Source organism: Xiphophorus maculatus, chromosome 14 (assembly GCF_002775205.1).
Source record: "Xiphophorus maculatus strain JP 163 A chromosome 14, X_maculatus-5.0-male, whole genome shotgun sequence".
NCBI classification, from domain to species: domain Eukaryota; kingdom Metazoa; phylum Chordata; class Actinopteri; order Cyprinodontiformes; family Poeciliidae; genus Xiphophorus; species Xiphophorus maculatus.
This window is the reverse complement of record NC_036456.1, coordinates 20,326,774-20,346,033: the sequence shown is the minus strand read 5'-3', so window position 1 is coordinate 20,346,033 and position 19,260 is coordinate 20,326,774. Positions and strand designations below refer to the sequence as shown.

At 40.2% G+C, this 19,260-nt stretch overlaps 3 protein-coding genes across 5 annotated transcripts in view; 1 reads left to right on the top strand and 2 right to left on the bottom strand.

The window, feature by feature from the left end:
- LOC102236986 (H-2 class II histocompatibility antigen, E-S beta chain) overlaps nucleotides 1-18,161 on the top strand; it is a 30,629-nt gene extending 12,468 nt beyond the window's left edge. Inside the window, exons 2-7 of one of the 3 annotated variants that reach the window (XM_023346470.1) lie at nucleotides 12,472-12,574; nucleotides 13,083-13,355; nucleotides 15,017-15,230; nucleotides 15,369-15,436; nucleotides 15,856-15,969; nucleotides 17,916-18,161. In XM_023346470.1, coding sequence (XP_023202238.1) covers nucleotides 12,520-12,574; nucleotides 13,083-13,355; nucleotides 15,017-15,230; nucleotides 15,369-15,436; nucleotides 15,856-15,969; nucleotides 17,916-17,941 — 750 coding nt within the window. In that variant the 5' untranslated portion in view covers nucleotides 12,472-12,519 and the 3' untranslated portion in view covers nucleotides 17,942-18,161. The remainder of the gene's footprint in view (nucleotides 1-12,471; nucleotides 12,575-13,082; nucleotides 13,356-15,016; nucleotides 15,231-15,368; nucleotides 15,437-15,855; nucleotides 15,970-17,915) is intronic. The other 2 variants (XM_023346469.1, XM_023346471.1) reach the window with 2 other exon arrangements.
- On the bottom strand, nucleotides 7,940-11,938 carry LOC102236725 (H-2 class II histocompatibility antigen, A-U alpha chain-like). The gene is made up of 4 exons (XM_005817167.3): nucleotides 11,839-11,938; nucleotides 11,483-11,731; nucleotides 8,425-8,709; nucleotides 7,940-8,307 (listed from the first exon to the last, which is right to left on the bottom strand). The coding sequence occupies exons 1-4, from the start codon at nucleotides 11,900-11,902 to the stop codon at nucleotides 8,180-8,182; spliced, it is 726 nt and encodes a 241-aa protein (XP_005817224.1). The 5' UTR covers nucleotides 11,903-11,938; the 3' UTR covers nucleotides 7,940-8,179.
- A 69-nt stretch (nucleotides 18,162-18,230) lies between the features above and the next one.
- ctc1 (CST telomere replication complex component 1) overlaps nucleotides 18,231-19,260 on the bottom strand; it is a 127,359-nt gene continuing 126,329 nt past the window's right edge. Inside the window, exons 24-25 of the mRNA XM_023346464.1 lie at nucleotides 19,135-19,255; nucleotides 18,231-19,068 (exon numbers count right to left, since the gene is read on the bottom strand). Coding sequence (XP_023202232.1) covers nucleotides 18,968-19,068; nucleotides 19,135-19,255 — 222 coding nt within the window. The 3' untranslated portion in view covers nucleotides 18,231-18,967. The remainder of the gene's footprint in view (nucleotides 19,069-19,134; nucleotides 19,256-19,260) is intronic.

Below are 19,260 nucleotides of genomic sequence, written 5' to 3'. Positions count from 1 at the left end.
CATGTACAATAGAACAATAGAAGAATAGAAGAATGGATGAATGGAGGCTAATTTGAGCCATCAGAGTCGTCAGGTTTTCAAGACCGGGTCTTAAAAACCTTGCAGGTCTTGAAAACCTAGCAGTCCTAGTGTTAAGGCAGGGGTAAGTAAGCTATCGAGTATCATACGGCGCTGCTGCCCTTCTGATAGGCTAATGTCGTTTATCACTTGCTTAGCTCGAAGCCGCCATATGCTAAAATCTACTTCTGTTGGAGGTTTTGGAAAGTTACCAGAGAAAAGCCGTAGCTCTCTTGGAGGAGGCTGGTGCACTGGTGAGTCATGTTTTACAATATGTTCTACTATAACTTTTTGGACATCAGCAGGCAGAGGGCTGATTAATACAGCCAATACCATTTGAGGTATGGTTCTCATCATCTGCGACAGCTGGTCTTGCACGGGTGACTGGCTGGGTTTTGAGTGCAGATGCTGGAGTTGATGATACAATGTTTCTTTCTTCATGTTTTCCATAAATACGACTTGCAGCTACCTGACTTATTGTAGCAGGGTCCATTTTGTATGTTAAGGCCAACTCGTGCACTTGTTCCTGAAAACACGTGGTCATGTTACCAATGGCACGTGCAAGAGGTACTACTTCCTGACTGAATGACTCATTTTCACATTTAGGGGAGCAGTAGTCATCAATCTGTACAACCTCCCATAATGAATCAACAACTGAGTACTCACAGTCCAACAACATAGGAGTAATACCTTCGCCGAACTGGCACAGAATGGAATCAGGGAGACTGTCAATGAATTGCACATTGACAGTCTCCCTGTCATCAAGCGCTACAAAGGCCCTTTTTACATCATCCAGTTTAGTTGTAGCTGGAACACCCTTAAGAATTACAGTGCACTCAGGGTCAAAACCATATATTTCACAAAACGGTCGGGGAAAACCCCTGATTTAGATCGGAGGACGATCTACCGTAACACACCACACAATCTTAGAAAGACCAACGATCTAAGATTGTTGTAAGGGGAAAAATAGGAGCAAAAAATCATGTAGTGTGAATTATTGCATCAGGTAGTCGATGTGCCCATCTTCTCTATTTAAATCTAATTATTACTGAAGGGCAACATAATATACAGACTTCATAATCTGCACTCTTTTGGTTGAATGCAGTATTTATTTCCACTTTGGCTTTATGTTTAGTTTTTATCAAGTACATTTTTTATTAATAGAGACTGAGAATTCATTTTATTTTTGGTTGTTTTGTTTATTTTGTTTATCAGTTCCAGTGTTAAATATTCTTTTGAAAATAAAGTGTATCTATCTCTGGCAGGAAATCGCCTGCATTATTACGTCATTTCCATTAAATCAGTGTAAAAAGGTCTTCAAACAATATTATCGTTTATCGCAATAATTTTTGAGACAATTAATTGTTCAGCAAAATCTGTTATTGTGACAGGCCTAGATATACGTATATAGATCTATATATAGATATTATTCCTTCTCCTCAGTCTGTCACCAGTTTTCCTCCTCAGTTCAGAGGTCATTTATTCTCCTCTGGACCTAAAACTGCTGAATAATCAGATCAGCTGCAGAAACAGGAACATGAAGCTGATTGGAGACGATCTGATCGTTTTTATCTGATCAGTTTCTCCATCACTTCCTGTGGTTCATGATCACTAGTTATATTTACATCACTAATATGTTAAAATCTTTTCTGCAAATGTCAGAAAAACAATTTAATAATCATGGTGTTTAAATGAAATTAAAATCTGACATGAATATGTTTGTTCATGCAATAAATAAAAATGATGGCAGTGAAAGATGTAAACATGAAATATATTCATAAATCAGCCATGGTGGCAAAAGCATCTATCAGCCAATCAGAGGAGACGTTGGCATCTGATTCAGGCGTTGGAGCAACAAGCCCCGCCCACTAGGGAGCGCCAACATGTTTGGAGTTTTGGAGAAATTGTAGTCAGCCATTTTCCAGAAGATTGATGGATTTAAAACATTTAAATTAAACAACTTTATGAATTATGCTGCATTGAAAGTTCTGCTGGACCCGGCAGCTCATTATCATAACAGAACAAATATATAAATGTAGCAAGTGTAACGCTCTTCTTAAATGCGCAGGTCTGACTGCAGGGCTTAGTGTTAACCACTCTATAAAATCAGAAATAGGTACGGCATGGAGTCATGATTGGGTGGATAATTGATGCAACTGATGCAAAGAGCTTTGTTTATATTGCCATTTATTGCAGTGGAAATAGTAATGATAATAATAATGACAATAATAATAATAATTAAAGCTGCAAGCAGCCTCGGGCGGCCCTCGCAGCAAGCGCTGCTCCGGCCAATTGGCCACCGCGGGGGTTCCGGCCACCGCAGAAGCTCTCGCGCGTTTTCCAGAGCCGCAGCCAACTCCCCACCGCAGAAGCTCCGCCGCAGTTTCTAGCACCGCCGCCCGCTAGCCGCCGCAGTAGCTGTCGCGCATTTTCTCCGCCCGTCCACCGGGCGACACGCGTGAATGCGTTCGGCGGCGCTCCCCGACGACTGTCAAAAAATCTGGTGCAGATCGGTCGATGCGTCGAGGAGATACGGCCGATGTATTAACTTAGGGGGCGCAGTGGAGTCAAATTACATCTCAAACCCGTCGGGCTCTTTAGAGGTGAACAAAGATCATACATATCCAGTTTGGTGCCAATCGGATGATCCATGCGTGAATTAGAGCCAAACGTATGCATATGGCGAGGGACTGATATTCGCCATTTGGCCACGCCCACACGGTTCAGCCAGCAGCGAGCATTGACAGAGTTTATCATCCGAATCATCTTGATTAGGTCAAGAGAGCCATAAACGGAGCTTTCCAAGGAAAAAAACGGCACTTCCGGTTCTGAGGGGGCGGGGCTTAGATGACGTCATAATATGATGACATAGGGTCGTCAGGGTCCCGCCAGGGTCACTCGTGCAAAGTTTGGTGCAGAAGCTATCGACCGTTCACAGTAGAATTACAAATTTTTAATTTTTTCCTACATTACAAAATTGAACTCTGTCTTTCCGTAGGGCAATGCTGCCCTCTGGTGTCGAATTACTGAAATAATGAAACTATTTCAGTAATTTCAGTAATTCGACACCAGAGGGCAGCATTGCACTACGGAATGATAAAGGATCCCCTTTGTAATTACATATTACACAGTCGATCACAGGGGAACTTTGAGCCCTGCTAACCCCGCTTCAACATGCTCCAAAACTCACCATATTGATAACTTTAAATCAGACATGCCTTATGATCAGACTGACCGAGTTTGAAGCCGATCAATCGAAATCCCTAGGAGGAGTTCGATCAAATACGAAGGCTCTAAATGTCAAAATCGAGGTCAAATGAACTTCAATCTAAAATGGCCGACTTCCTGTTGGGTTTAGAGCATGGCTCCAAGAGACTTTTTTGTACGTCCTGACAAGATACACATGTGTACCAAGTTTCGTAATTCTAGGATAAAGCATGGCTTGGGGCTGATTTTTTAAAATATTCCAGGGGGAGATGTAGAGAAATTAGGCCACGCCCACCAAATTTCGCTATGGATTCCTGTTCGGGGATGGATAAGGATCCATCCTAGTGAGTTTGGAGCAGCTCACCCCGAAACTGTGGAATTCAGAGCCAAACGAAATTCGATGGCGTTCGCAACGCCGCCACGCCCACCTGCTTCATCGCAGCCGGTCGGGGTTGGAATCCACAACACACCAACATGTCTTCTGTCTCTGGACACAGTTTCATGTTGATTAGGTCAAAGGGCTAAGATAACGACCGTTCACAGTAAAACATGACACTTCCTGTTCTCAGGGGGCGTGGCCTACGTAAAAAAATAATTTCACCACAGGGTATTTTAGGTAACCCCATAACGATCAATCCCAGAAAGTTTGGTCCCTCTATGTGTTTTTGTATAGGAAATATAAGAGTTTCGTGTTTCATGGCGAGTAGGTGAACTTTGACCCCTGGTAACCCCCCTTCAGCAAGCTCATACAGTCACCAATTTGATAACTTTAAATCAGACATGCCTTATGATCAGACTGACCGAGTTTGAAGCCGATCAATCGAAAACCCTAGGAGGAGTTCGATCAAATGCAAAGGCTGTAAACGTCAAACTCGAGGTCCAGAATGGACCTTCAATACAAAATGGCCGACTTCCTGTTGGGTTTAGAGCATGGCTCTAAGAGACTTTTTTGTACGTCCCGACAAGATACACATGTGTACCAAGTTTCGTAATTCTAGGTTTAAGCATGGCTTGGGGCTGTTCATTTAAAATACTCTAGGGGTCGCTATAGAAAAATTAGGCCACGCCCACCAAATATCGCTATGGATTCCTGTTCGGGGATGGATAAGGATCCATCCTAGTGAGTTTGGAGCAGCTCACCCCGAAACTGTGGAATTCAGAGCCAAACGAAATTCGATGGCGTTCGCAACGCCGCCACGCCCAGCTGCTTCATCGCAGCCGGTCGGGGTTGGAATCCACAACACACCAACATGTCTTCTGTCTCTGGACACAGTTTCATGTTGATTAGGTCAAAGGGCTAAGATAGCGACCGTTCACAGTAAAACATTACACTTCCTGCTCTCAGGGGGCGTGGCCTACATAAAAAAAAAATTTCACTGCAGGGTATTTTAGGACACCTGATGTCGATCAATCACTGAAAGTTTGGTCCCTCTATGTGTTTTTGTATAGGAAATATAAGAGGTTTTTGTTTCATGGCGTGTAGGTGAACTTTGACCCCTGGTAACCCCCCTTCAACATGCTCCAAAACTCACCAATTTGATAACTTTAAATCAGACATGCCTTATGATCAGACTGACCGAGTTTGAAGCCGATCAATCGAAATCTCTAGGAGGAGTTCGATCAAATGCGAAGGCTGTAAACGTCAAACTCGAGGTAAAAAATGGACCTTCAATACAAAATGGCCGACTTCCTGTGATACTTGCACTATGACATTACTTGTAAATTCTGAGCGTCTTAGTGAGCTCTAACTCTGTACCGAATTTCAAGTCTCTACGATGAAGTAAGTGAATAGCAATGGGTCTTTTGAAAATTGCTAGTTGCTGCCGTTGAGCAATTTTTTTGGCAATTTTTGCGGCGACCTTAAAATTCAAAATTTTTAAACCGCCTAGACGCGACCGCCAAGTTTGGTGAGTTTTTGAATATGATAAAGCCCCCAAAAAGGCCCACGAAGAGGGGGGCAGAATAATAATAATAAACAGTACAGATACAATAGGCCTTCGCAGCGCTTTGCTGCTCGGGCCTAATAACAGCAAAAACTAAACAAAGAGAAATTGTTCAAAAGAAACAAGGACGGGGAAAAAAAGAACAAACCAAAAATGAAATAATCAATAATACTTCAAAACCAAATGTAGTTCAAAAGTCCAAGAGCAACGGGAGGATTGTTCTTTTCCTTTAGATACTCCCTTAGAGTTTATTTTGTTTCCTGTATGGAAAGTGTTGTTTGGTTTTCCTGTGTGGAGAGTGTCTTTCTTTTTCCTACCACCAGGTGGTGTGTGGGTAGCTCGCCATCCCCCGTCAGCGAGCGAGTCGATGAAGGGGGAGAAAAAAAAAACCTGACCTAAAAGGCCAGAAAACATACATTAAGTTCATATATAAATGTTATATTTATATAAGCTAAATGGGAAAAAAACAAATACATACTGCTATGTATTGACAACCACTTCATATATTATAAAAATGAGAGAAAACAAAAAATCCTTTTAAAAAGAAAAGTGCACTTCATAATTCAAGTTCAAAATTTCTCAAGGTAATTAGCAGTCGCTACGAACAGCTAATAATAAATCAAATCAATCAACTTTAAGAATGTGATTGATCAAAGTAGCTACAAACAAAATCATATTAGGTACCAGACTTCATTGATGCACCAGCATGGAATACAACAATAAACAAAGAAATCATGAAAAATAATCAAATCTAAAGTTGAAAGAGAAGCCTTTAAATATTAAAGGTGTGGCCTTTAATTCGGCTTTAACAGTGTGACTTTTTATTAAGTAAGTAATTAGTAAGTGGACTGAGCTGATGTGGCAACTGATTGTCGAGTTGGTAGCTAATGCTAACTGGCGGCGCACAGCGGAAATAACGCCCATCATATATGGATGAATATTTACTCACCGTCGAGTAACGGATTGTTTGAGGAAGTGGATGTTACTTGTTCTCATCAGAAGGTAAACCAGGCATCAACAAAACCCAACCTGGTGAGTATTGCAGCGGATATATTAGCGGCGCTAGTATTGCTGATACAACCTCAAGTTCAGATGGTACTTAACTCACCGCAGATCCTCGAGTTTTAGAGATGAATTCGTTCAGCGATGAGTCGAGTTGGAGATTTGAGATTGTTTTATTAACAACCAACGCCACAACCAACAGTGAGCAGCAGCACAGTGGAAACCCCGGAAATACACATGAGGGTCCCAGCTGTTAAAGGGACGGCTTAAAGGGAAGGTGGTTGGGGCGTGGCGGTCACGTGGGTTACACAAGTGTGTAAAACTGGTTATATTTCACCTCAAATCCATCCTCATTACCTGTGTATATTTGTTTTTCTTAGTTGTTGAATTGTATTTTATTTTGGCGGAGAAGCTTTTATTTTCTTGTTTCCTGTCTCCTCGTCATATCCTGTGTGTTCGCCCTCCTCAGTTCGCGCCAAGCTGCGCTGGGGAGAGGTAAGCGTACAAAGCTGTCTTCTGTTTGTGTATTAAAATATTCAAAATGTCCTTAAAAGTATGTTTGCCGAACTCACAAGTCGTTACTTATTGTTCCCCAACTGTTTTATGTTTAGCGCAGCACTGTACTGGGCACTTAATTCCCACGTTAATAACATTTATTGAGTTTACCGTGCCAATGTGGTCATTTTTGTTCTTTTGATTGGTTAAGGTGTGTGTGGGAAAGCCAGAGCCCAAGAACTGGAGTGCTGATACATTTTTGTTTTAAACAGAATAAATCTGCCCTACTGCTGCAATACACCAGTAGGGCAGGTGTATTGCAGGGTAACCCTAACCCGGTGTCCTCGTCTCCTGGTTCCCTTTGCCGATTACACACAACGCAGAGTACATACAGCAGATGAGTCGGATGAGAGCGGCTACATAAAGTTAAAGAGGAATATGGATTCTCATATAGAGAATATTAAATACAAAATGATTTTTCATGCAAAACGTTTCTATTAGTGAAGTTATGCAGAAATATGAGGTTGTAGATGAAAAATGAAGAAGTTTAGGAGTCAAAACAAAAGATCTGAACGTTTAATCACTAAACCCAAATACCAACATCTAGAAACGGACCTGGTTCCTCACAACTCACTGAGTATCTACTGGTCCACTGGACCAACACCAGGAGGCAACGGCATCATAATGGAGCAGAACCATACAGAACCCAGTGAACCGTCCAGAACCGTCCATCACTCAGGCTGAAACAACCTTCCAGCTCCTGCAGCAGGTCTGGTTCTGTTGCTGCTGTTCACTGCAGAACCAGAACCAGACCTGCTGCAGCAGGAAGAAACAATGGAGGAAGGCCAGTGCTGCAGGTCAAAGGTCACCACACCAGGATCTCCAGGTTATCCAGGCACATCAACAGTGAACCAAGCTGACCAGGTTTCCCTCCACCACAGGAAGTTAGTCTCCTCACTTCCTGTGGCTGCAGCAGCGTATCGATGCTCCATCAGCCTGGAGCAGCCGGGTCCAATCTGAAGGTCAGAACCGACTGACTCCTGCAGTCTGATGGTGAAAACTAGAAACATGCAGAGGAGAAAACTGAATTAATTTATAATAAGTCAGACAAACTCCAGACTATAGAAGTTTTTATTGAGATCAGATGATGGAACCATCCTGACACCAGAGGTTCTGCTTTTGGTTCTGGTTCTGGAAACACAGAAGCCAACTGAACTGGATGAAGGACAAGAAACTGATAGAAATAATTGATCATTTATTAACTGAAACAAACTGACAGTAAAACTTGTTCACTGATAAAAACATCAGATTAAAGTTTAATGTTATAAATGGAAGATTTAAACTTTCTAAATAGTTTATATTAAATTTACATCAGTGATGAAGAAACTGATTCAAGTGAAGAAGAATAAAAAAACTGAACATAAATCACTGATAAACCATCGACCAATCAGCTTTAACCAATCAGCTCCAGCCAATCAGCTGCACTCGTTCCCTTTGATCAGGAAGAAAGTTCCCACAGCGACTCCCAGCAGGCCGACGGTCAGACCGACTCCACAGAAGATGGCCGGACCGGGACCGGACTGAGGATTGTTCATCTCCACATCTGGAGACACAGAGAGACAAGAAACATCTGGATGTTTAGTTCAATCAGGATTAATCAGGTTTATCATTAAATTAAAGGTTCCTGTTGATGCTTCTGGTCTAGTCAAAGTCTCCTCACCCCAGGTTCTGGTCTGTGGTTCTTTCAGAGCCAGATGCTCCACTGAGCAGCTGTAGATGTCTCCAATCTGAGGGACGAAGTCCAGCCTGGAGATCTGGGTGAAGCTGCTGTCCTTACTGGGAAAGGGAACGTTGATGCTGGTTCCTTCAGTCACTTTCTGACCGTTTCTGGTCCAGGACACGTTGACCGGAGCCGGATAGAAACCAGAGACGTGACAGACCAGGATGTTCTTCTCTCCCAGCTCCACTTCGTCTCTGGGGTAAATCACCAGGTTGGAGGGGGCATCTGGGGAGAAACCAGGAGGGTAACTGGAGGAACAGGACCAGATGGAGAAACTGGTCCAGATGGTTCAGAGCAGAACGTCTGATGGACCAGTCTAAGTCTACAATGTTCAGAGGACCAGAACAAGAACTGATGACCTGCTCTAATGTAGATCAGTGAATGGTAAACTATGGAGGAGGGAACAGATCCAAAGTGAACCCAGTGGTTCTGGTCCAGTTGGCAGCAGAACTCATCTAAAGGTCCATATTTTATTATTCTAAACTGAATCAAAGTCTAGAACATGTAGGGCTTTAGGACAGGTTCTAGAAAAGTCCATCTCTGAGTGTCATTTTGTCCAGTCAGTCATCAGGTTAGATCTGTGGTTCAGGAATAGACTGACTCTAGAAACGTCACATTCTAGTTCATGTCTAGTTTTCACCTGTGTGGATTTTCTAGAATAGATTCTCTAGTTGATCCTCAAAGCTTCAGGATCTATAGAACTGTGTGAACAAGCAGCTTCTCCAGCAAAGACCTTCTGTCTCTTCCTGTTGTCCATGTCTGTCTGTCCTCTGGACGTCTGTCCAGTCAGCAGGTTTTGTCCCAGTGAAGCTGAGAGTTTGTTCATTTATTCTGATTATTGTTGTTTCTGTCTAAAGAGAGCAGCAGCTTGAGCTCCATCATTCAGTCATGTGATCCTGATGCGTTATAATAAATTATTATTATTATTATTAATAAATTATTATTGTAATAAATCATCTCTGATCCCAGATAAACTATTGACCAGATTTCTGATCCTGTTTCTGATTCTCACTGCTGTGAAAAACTCCACAATAATATGGATTTACCAGCAGATCAATAATCAATAATAATGTAATAAAACCTGTTGGCTTCAAAATGATGAGAATTTATTAGTGATGATCAGTTTATTACAGATTAATAATTACTGGGTTTTCAGGAGGTTCTGGTTCATTTTTCACTCTGAAGTTCATTTTATGGATTTATTTACATTAATTTCACTTAATTCATTTGGTTTAGTGATGACAGATTCATGTAATTAGATATATAAAATATCTAATTAAAAGTTAGATATTTTTAACTTAAATGAACTTTTTAAAGCTTGAAACAGTTAAATTTAACATCATGTTTCTATCCTGTCTGAAGTCATGATGAAGATTCACCAGAGACTTTGACTATAACAGGAGGAGAAAACAAGTGTTCAAAGGTTTAGTTTAATATCTAAAAACTGGTCATAGTTTTAGTTTAATAACTAAAAACTGGTCATAGTTTTAGTTTAAAACTAAAACTGGTCATAGTTTTAGTTTAATAACTAAAAACTGGTCATAGTTTTAGTTTAGAAACTAAAAACTGGTCATAGTTTTAGTTTAGAAACTAAAAACTGGTCATAGTTTTAGTTTAAAACTAAAACTGGTCATAGTTTTAGTTTAAAACTAAAAACTGGTCATAGTTTTAGTTTAAAACTAAAACTGGTCATAGTTTTAGTTTAAAACTAAAACTGGTCATAGTTTTAGTTTAAAACTAAAAACTGGTCATAGTTTTAGTTTAAAACTAAAACTGGTCATAGTTTTAGTTTAAAACTAAAAACTGGTCATAGTTTTAGTTTAATAACTAAAAACTGGTCATAGTTTTAGTTTAAAACTAAAACTGGTCATAGTTTTAGTTTAAAACTAAAAACTGGTCATAGTTTTAGTTTAAAACTAAAACTGGTCATAGTTTTAGTTTAAAACTAAAAACTGGTCATAGTTTAAGTTTAAAAACTAAAACTGGTCATAGTTTTAGTTTAACTCTAGTTTTCACATTTATAAAGTTTTGTTGTTCTTTACTAAAAATTATTAATACTTGAAGGTGAATTCATTCACACATTGAAACCAGGAACTTTATTTCTGTCCTTGTTCCAGTTAAAACAGACATTTTAAGGTGTCAGCAGTTTAACCTTTGACCTCTGGCTGCTCAGCCTGTTTCTACTTGTAGTAAATAGTTTTGGCTCCATTTCTCCTCTGGGTTCTCATTGTTTAGTTTTAATCTGGATTAAATCTGTTTCTACTGCTCACTCACTATTGGCTGATTACCCAGCTGCTGCCCTCTGATTGGTCAGGGGGCGGGGCCAATCAACAGCAGGTCTGTTAGAGATTAGAAATAAACTGATGGAAAAGTGTCCAGAGGAACTGGATCAGAACCGGATCAGAACCAGATCCCGACCTTCAGTACAACCTGCTTTGTAATAAATTTCTGTTTTATTTCTCATTAATCTAATATTATAACTTTACCTCTGACTGAATCTCTGTGGGAATATTTTAGTTATTTAGTTTCTTTTGGTTTCTGGTTTATATTTTAAATTCTTTAACTTTACAAACTTATTGATGGTCAGATGGAATAAAATTAATAAAATGAAAAGTTTTACTTGTATTAATTATTTTATAAATCAGATGAAGAGCGAGATATTAATATTAATTGATCCACATGAAATAAAATGTTTAATAGAACTGAAATATATAAAATCAGATTATAATATCTGATTTTATATATTATTAAAGCTCTGCATGTTATTAATAGTTAATAAACAGTTAATAGTTACAATATTAGATTAATATAAACTGTAATAAACTGGAGCATCTTTAATTAACATCATATCTCAGATTTTAGACATTATGATTTTTCCTCACAGACTGGATTTAATTTATTAAACTATTGTGATTTATTAATAATTAACAGTTTATTACAAAATAATCAGCTGATCAAAGGTGAAAATAAATCAGTTTAAATGATTATTGTTCTTTACCGTTTTCATCTGGAATGTCCTTCATGGCACTGCGACAAACCTTCAGGTTTGATCTGCAGACCTGTTGATTAGCCACAGCTTGTTCATAAACTCCTTCCCTGTAGCTCGTATGAACAACAAAAGGAGGTTGAGGATCGACTCCTTTTCCCTTCTTGAAGTCGGCGTACCAAAGCTCTTCTCCATCCAGAGCGTACATCATCTCTCCATCAGAGTCTGAACATCCAACGATAGCAAGGTCCTCATGTAGAACTAGAAACACAGAGAGAGAAACTGATGAAGAACCTGCAGCAGAACCTCCAGAACCCAGTGGGTCCATCAGAACCAGTTTGGACCCGGTCAGAACCAGTGTAACTCACCATCAGCAGAGACCCAGAGGACCCCACAGAGGAAGAGGAGCAGCTTCATCATCATCTTCATCATCTGTCAGCCTCAGAGACTCTGAGAGAAACTGAAGCTGCTGCTGAACCAAACGCTGGCAGCAGCCAATCAGAGGGCAGGAGGGCTGTGACGTCATCAGGAGCTAGGCAGAGGAAGGCTGGAGCTCTGAGCTGCTGGAGACCAGGAACTGGTTCTGGAGGAAACCAGTAGAACCAGCAGAACCAGCTGATGGGTCTTTATTTGTAAACTTTGTTCATTTATTAATTTTTAAAATCTATTAAATTCTCTCCAGACCTGCTGGTTCTGATCCGGTTCTGGTCCAGTTCTGAACAGAGTTGGGTTGTTCTGTCAGTAGGTCCAGTTGTTCCAGTAAATGAGTTTTTATTTAGTTTCTCTCTGTAGAACCAGAGCCGGTCCACTGGACCAGCAGAGACCTGGTACTGGAACAGAACCAGAACAGAACCTAGGTTAGAAAGTTACTGCAGATAGAAAGAGGAGAGAAAGAACCAGAACCAGAACCAGTTTCTCTCTCTGGTTGTCAGCCTCAGTCTTTTCTACCCGGTAACCAGTGATGCAGAGGTCATGTGACTCTGCTCTGGTTTTTACTGCAGTTCCCATCAGAACCAGTTAGTTCCTCTGACTGGGAGAGAGAGAGAGACATGGCTTCATCACTGCTCTGCTGGCTGCTGATCATCATCACCATCAATGCTGCAGGTAGGATCAATAACTGATAATCACTGGTGATATGATCAATAACTGATAATCACTGTTAATATGATCAATAACTGATAATCACTGATAATATGATCAATACTCTGCTAGTAACTGATAATCACTGATCAATAATTATTATATGGATCAATAGTCAGGGTTTAAACTGCATCAGTCTGTAGAGCAATAAGGATCAATAATCTGATCAATACTGATCAATACTTTAACCTTTTATCAATCTGTAAATCTGGTTGGATCAATAATCTGATCTCTGATCAATACTATAGCTAATATCTGGATCAATAGTATTTTAATCTGGATCAGTTCTGCTGATTCAGATTAATAACTGATAAACTGATCAATATTTGATTAATTATTGATCATTAATATACTAATCATTACTTCAGTCCATTCAATTGTATTGATTGATAATTAATCTGATCAAATGAACACATCAGATAGGATCAATAACTGGTAATAAATCAATACTGAGGTTCTGTTCTGGTTCCAGACGGATTCAGAGAATATTCAGCGGATCGTTGTGTTTTTAACTCCACTGATCTGAACGACATTCAGTTCATCAGATCCTACATTTACAACAAGAAGGAGTTCCTCAGGTTTGACAGCAACCTGGGGAGATTTGTTGGATACACGGAGCTGGGAGTGATGAACGCAGAACGACTGAACAAAGATCAGTCACAGATAGCAGCGCTGAAAGCTCAGAAGGAAACCTACTGTCTAAACAACGTTGGTGTCTGGTACCAGACCAAACTGACTAAATCAGGTGAGTTGATTTGATCATTTCCTGATTGATCCTCTGATCAATTCTGACTGATGATCATTAAACTGGATCTATCAGTTTATTTATTATTGATTAGATAAAACATTACACTCTGATCTCATCAAATGATCAATATTGATCTGATCAGCTGATCAATACAGATCCAATCACTGCTGATCAACTTATTAATAAACTATTTACTACTGGAGTTAATCAATATTAAATATTTTACAGTCATAAATTCATTATCAATATTAAAAGAATAGAAATATTAATAATAAACGTTTGATTTATATCTGGAAACAACCAAGAAAAAAAAAATAATTTTTCTGTTAACCCTCCTGTTATGTTCCGGGTCAAATTGACCCGTTTTAAAATTTACAAATTAAAAAAAAAAAAATAGAAGCATTTTTTTGCATGAAACGTTTTCTATTTGTCTTAATAGGTGCACTCTAGACATAAGTTGAAAATTTATTCATTTTACACATTTGTACCAAACCCTAGGTCTACTTTTTACATCGATACTGTTCGGGTCAATTTGACCCGGCAGTCAGGTTAAAGTGCAAAAAAAGATTTTAAAATGTCCAATTCTATATGTTTCCTTGCAGTTATGAACCATATTTCACCACACACACACTCACACACAAACACACGCAACCACACACACACAAGCCCACTTTCTCACTACTCTCTTTACTTCACTAGGAAACTGCGAGAAAGCAGAAAGTGTTCACACAACCTTTGACGGGAATCTTTTCTATTCCTGTGGACAAACTCCACCCACTCTGAGTGACACTCAGCAGAAGTGGATGAAAACATAAATACTCTCTGCATGACTCATTTATCTTGATTTTAATCAGCGGGTCAATTTGACCCAGAACAGTATGTGTGTCTCAAGTTCAATTATAAAGATCACCCTTTGGTAAAAAAAAAAAAGTATAATATAAAATAATTTACCAAAGGTCAACTTCAAGGAAATTATTGTTTTTTTGTGTCTAGGTTTTTTTCAGTGGACATTAAAAATCTAAATTCCATTTTTTATGTCCAAATGAGTAAATGAGCAGGTTGTCGTCATTGATCCTTAATTTCTGAGAAATAATAAAACATCATTGCACAAATATTGATTGAAATAGTTAGTATTGGAGTTAATAATCAGATACAAAAATGTTTTGGAGGAATTTTTTGGTTTCTGACATTATAGCATGATTAAACACTCCCTGGGTCAAATTGACCCACGAACATTTTTGCTGTACCCTAGAAACGAACATAACAGGAGGGTTAATTGTTCATAAATATAAACTATAGAACTAAAATACCAGAAGTTCCATCTAGTTCTAGATGGACTCAGTCTATAACATCTAGATCTATCTAGATTATTATTGATGATCTGATTTATCTACAATAATAACTTTATTTAATCTGAACTCTGGTCTGTTTATAATTATAATTATTTAATAATTATTAATTATTGTTTGGATCTAAATTACTTTTATTTCCCTCCAGTTCTCCCAGCAGCTTCTGTTCTGGTTAAACTGGTTTTATCATCAATAATCAATGATAATATTGATATAATAACAGAAATAATTCCTGTTACATCCAGGGATCAGTTATGATTCCTGATCAGACCTCAATAATGAACCAATAACCTGTTATTGATCTCCCAGTGGCTCCCACCGTCAGACTGTTCTCCACTACGCCCCCTGCTGGCCACCACCCCTCCATGCTGGTCTGCAGAGTTTATGATTTCTATCCTAAAACCATCAAAGTTCAGTGGCTGAGAGACGGACAGGAAGTGACATCAGACGTCACCACCACTGACGAGATGGAGGACGGAGACTGGTACTACCAGGTCCACTCCCAGCTGGAGTACACGCCCAGGTGGGTCACAGCCAGAACCAGAACCAAAACTAAAACCTCTGAGACAACTGGGACCAGAACCTCTGAAGTCTGACCCAGTTTCCTGCTGGTTCTGACCCGGTTCTTTTGGTTCTGACCCGGTTCTGTTCGTGTCTCCAGGTCTGGAGAGCGGATCTCCTGCAGGGTGGAACATGTCAGCCTGAAGGAACCTCTGATCACCGACTGGGGTAAGAAGGACTAGAGAGACCTGGAGACGGAACAGCTGAGATAACAAGTCCTGACATGTTGCTACCTTCCTCCATGTCCTCCTCTTCCTCTCCCTCCTCTTCCTCCTCCTCCCCTCCTCTTCCTCCTCCCCCCTCTTCCTCTCCCTCCTCTTCCTCTCCCCCTCCTCTTCCTTTCCCTCCTCTTCCTCCCCCTCCTCTTCCTCTCCCTCCTCTTCCTCCTCCTCCCCTCCTCTTCCTCCTCCCCTCCTCTTCCTCTCCTCCTCTTCCTCTCCCCTTCCTCTCCCTCCTCTTCCTCCCCTCCCCTTCTCTTCCTCCTCTTTCCGCTCTCCTTCCTCCCTCTATCTCTCCTCTTCCTCTCCCTCCTCTTCCTCCCCTCCTCTTCCTCTTCCTCCCCCTCCTCTTCCTCTCTGTCCCTCCAGACCCGTCCATGCCAGAGTCAGAGAGGAACAAACTGGCCATCGGAGCTTCAGGACTGATCCTGGGTCTGATTTTGTCTCTGGCTGGATTCATCTACTACAAGAGGAAGGCCAGAGGTCAGAACCAGAACCAGGACACATTTAGAACCAGAACCTGGATAGGACCAGAACCACAACAGAACCAGTACAGAATCAGTTCAGATGTTTTTAGAGACGATTTAAAACCAGCTGCATTCATTTAATGAAAGAGGTCAAAGGTCAGAACCAGTTTAAAGCAGGTTTAGACACTTCTGGCCCATTATAGAACCAGAACACTTTAGGCCCGGTCCAAATCCTCTCCCTCCCTGTTCATTTTGGAGGTTAAAGGTCACAGTGCGTCTCTTCATCCTCCTCATCCTCCCTTTGTCCATTTTAGGTTCTATTTCCCTGTTTAAGCAAAGTTTGTATTTTTACAGACTTCAGTGAATTACCCACAATTCATTGCTGGCGTTTTGAGTTAAAAGGAGGATTTGGGCCTGCCGTGGTGGTGTAGCGGTTAGCGCGACCCGTATTTGGAGGCCTTGAGTCCTCGACGCGGCCGTCGCGGGTTCGACTCCCGGACCCGACGATATTTGCTGCATGTCTTCCCCCCTCTCCTTCCCCGTTTCCTGTCAGCCTGCTGTCATATAAGGGACACTAGAGCCACAAAATACCCCCTGGAGGGGTAAAAAAAAAAAGAGGATTCATGGAAATGTTTTGTTGTTTTTCCCATTTTATAGAAAATTTATATCAAATATCATGGAAACATTAGTAATAAAAAGTTTTATTTGATTAACTGAGCAGAAAAAGAAGAAATAAAAATAATAATCACAAACAGGAAAATAAAACAAAACTAATTTCAAACATTAAATTAAGATTTTAACATGTTGGAATAAAAATTGGACTTTTATGATTTTATTTAAATAATCTCTAAAATAAATGATTTCACTTTAAAATGGAGGCCAGAGGATTAAATATTTCATAATTTTACTCTTCATCCTGTTACTAAACCAAATTATATTAAAACTTAAATATTGAATAATTTATTCTACAATATCCAGTTGTACAAAAAAGATTTTAGAAAACTTTCTAAAAACTTTAATAAAGTCGCAATTTAAAAATGTTTATTGTCTCAAAATCTGTCAAAATGCAGGAATTGATATTTATTTTTAGTTTGTTTTGCAGAAAGTCGTCTGGGGAAAACTTTATATATGATTATGAAATTAATATTTCAAGATTTTGTTGGAGTGGTAAAGGAAGCGGTTTGGTTTTATCATCATAATTTTTAAACAAATTTTCTTCTCAGACTAGAGGAGAAAAAACTGATGAATTTATTGGAACATTTTTGGTTCATAAAGTCACAAAATTCAGTTTGTTTTAAAAATAACATTTTAGATCCATCAGTCTTTTTATTTTTATAATTTTCTATATAGTATATATATTTTGTCCTGAACTTGATCTTTGTTATCATCTCCACTTTATACTTTTATAAAACATAAAACAGTAAAAATCTTGTTTCTATTAGTCAAATAAACTGATAAGTTAATTATTAGAACATTTTAATGTGAATTTTTTTACATCTTGAAAATATGGTAAAGTTCCATCTGTCGCAAAAATAAAAATAAATCAGTTTTCAAAAGTAAATTATGAAAATAATTTTAGTTTCACTAAAAACATGATTATATAAAGTTTCTGTATTTAATAAATCAAACATTTTTCTGCAGCAAAAACTAAAAGCAGAAATAAATTTACTGAATATTTACAGAATAAAAGAATCTGATTGGTCGTTTTTAGCAGCAGGATGTTGAAACAGTGACGACCTCTGACCCCTGATGAGACTTTGACTGAGCCACTCTACATAAGGCGCTGGGCTTTGGACCGGGCCTGAGCAGCAGAAACACAAATCCAAGTTCTGGATCATTTAGAGCAGAACCTGAACAGAACCAGTAGAGAACTGGTTTAAATCCAGATCAGATCCAGTCTGACCCAGTTCTAAATCCAGTACCAGTATCAGGTTCTGACCCGGTCCATTGTTTCTCTTCCAGGTCGTATTCTGGTTCCGACCAGCTGAGCCCGGATGGAGGTTCTGGTTCCGGTTTGTCCTGCTTCCTGCTGAACTGGACCATCTGAACCAGAACCAGAACCAGAGGAGGTTCCAGTTCTCCATGTGGGTCGGTTCTGGTTCTGGTGGCCCGGCTGCTTCTCTTCATCTTCCTCTAATCATCTTCATCAATAATCAGATTTTAATCTTTGATGTTTGGACCTGAAATAAAATCAATAAACCATCAGAACCTCTACTGTCTTTATAAACTGGACCAGAACCAGCAGGCCCGGTTCTGATCCAGTTAAACCAGCAGTAACACTTTAATCCTGATGGTAGCGCTGTGAGCAACCCAGACTGGATCAGAACCAGAACGTCACTGGTTCTGAGATCCAGTTTGGATCTGAAGAAGAACCAGAGTTCAGACAGAACCGGGTTCTGAAGGCAGTGCTGCCCCCTGCTGGCTGAACTCTGCAGCTGCAGCATGAACTGACGACCCGGTTCTGATGTCAGAGACCTGACCCGGTTTTATCAAAGGGTTCTGATGGTTCTGAGTCAGAACCAATGGATCCAGGTGAGTTAGACGGATCGACTGAGATTCTCATCATGGAGGTTCTGGTCCCTCCTGGTTCTGTTCTGCAGCCTCATGGCGCCGTTCACATGTTAATCAGCTGTGATAAAAACCACATGGTTGCCATGGTTACAGCATCATGACAACTAAATATCGATCCAACTGTGAAGCTTCATTATAATCGTTTAAAGAAACAACAACTGAGAGGAAAAAATGTTTTTAATAAATGAACAGAAACGCTAACGGCCTAGTCCAAGTCCAAGACCTGCAGCCTGACAGAGATCTGATGACAGTCAGTAATTGGACCAGGTGCAGTGGACTCACCTGTCCAGGTGTTTCTGTCAGACTGAGATCTGCTGGGGAACATTTACTGACTCTGTTCAACATCCAGGTGAACAGGTCCAACAGGTGAACAGGAAGCTTGATGTTCATCTTGTCTCCAGGTGAGTCCAGATCAGATCAGGTCAGAGTTCTGACTCGGGTCATCATGATTCTTCCTGCAGCTCCAGGTGAGAACAGGTGAGCTGCAGGGGGCGGAGCCTCCTGGTCAGGAAGTCTCTGTCTCCTCGGCTGAAGCGTCTCACCTCTGATGGAGACAGAACCGGATCAGTCCTCTGGACCGGGTCCAACAGGTTCTGCTGAGCGTCCCTACCTGCTGAGCTCTGATTGGTCCACTTCCTGCAGGTGAGGGTGACCTGCTGCCCGATGACATCACCGCTGCAGAGGGACAGCAGGAAGTGCAGCAGGACGTCCTCAGTGTCTCCGTCTGTCCTCTGGA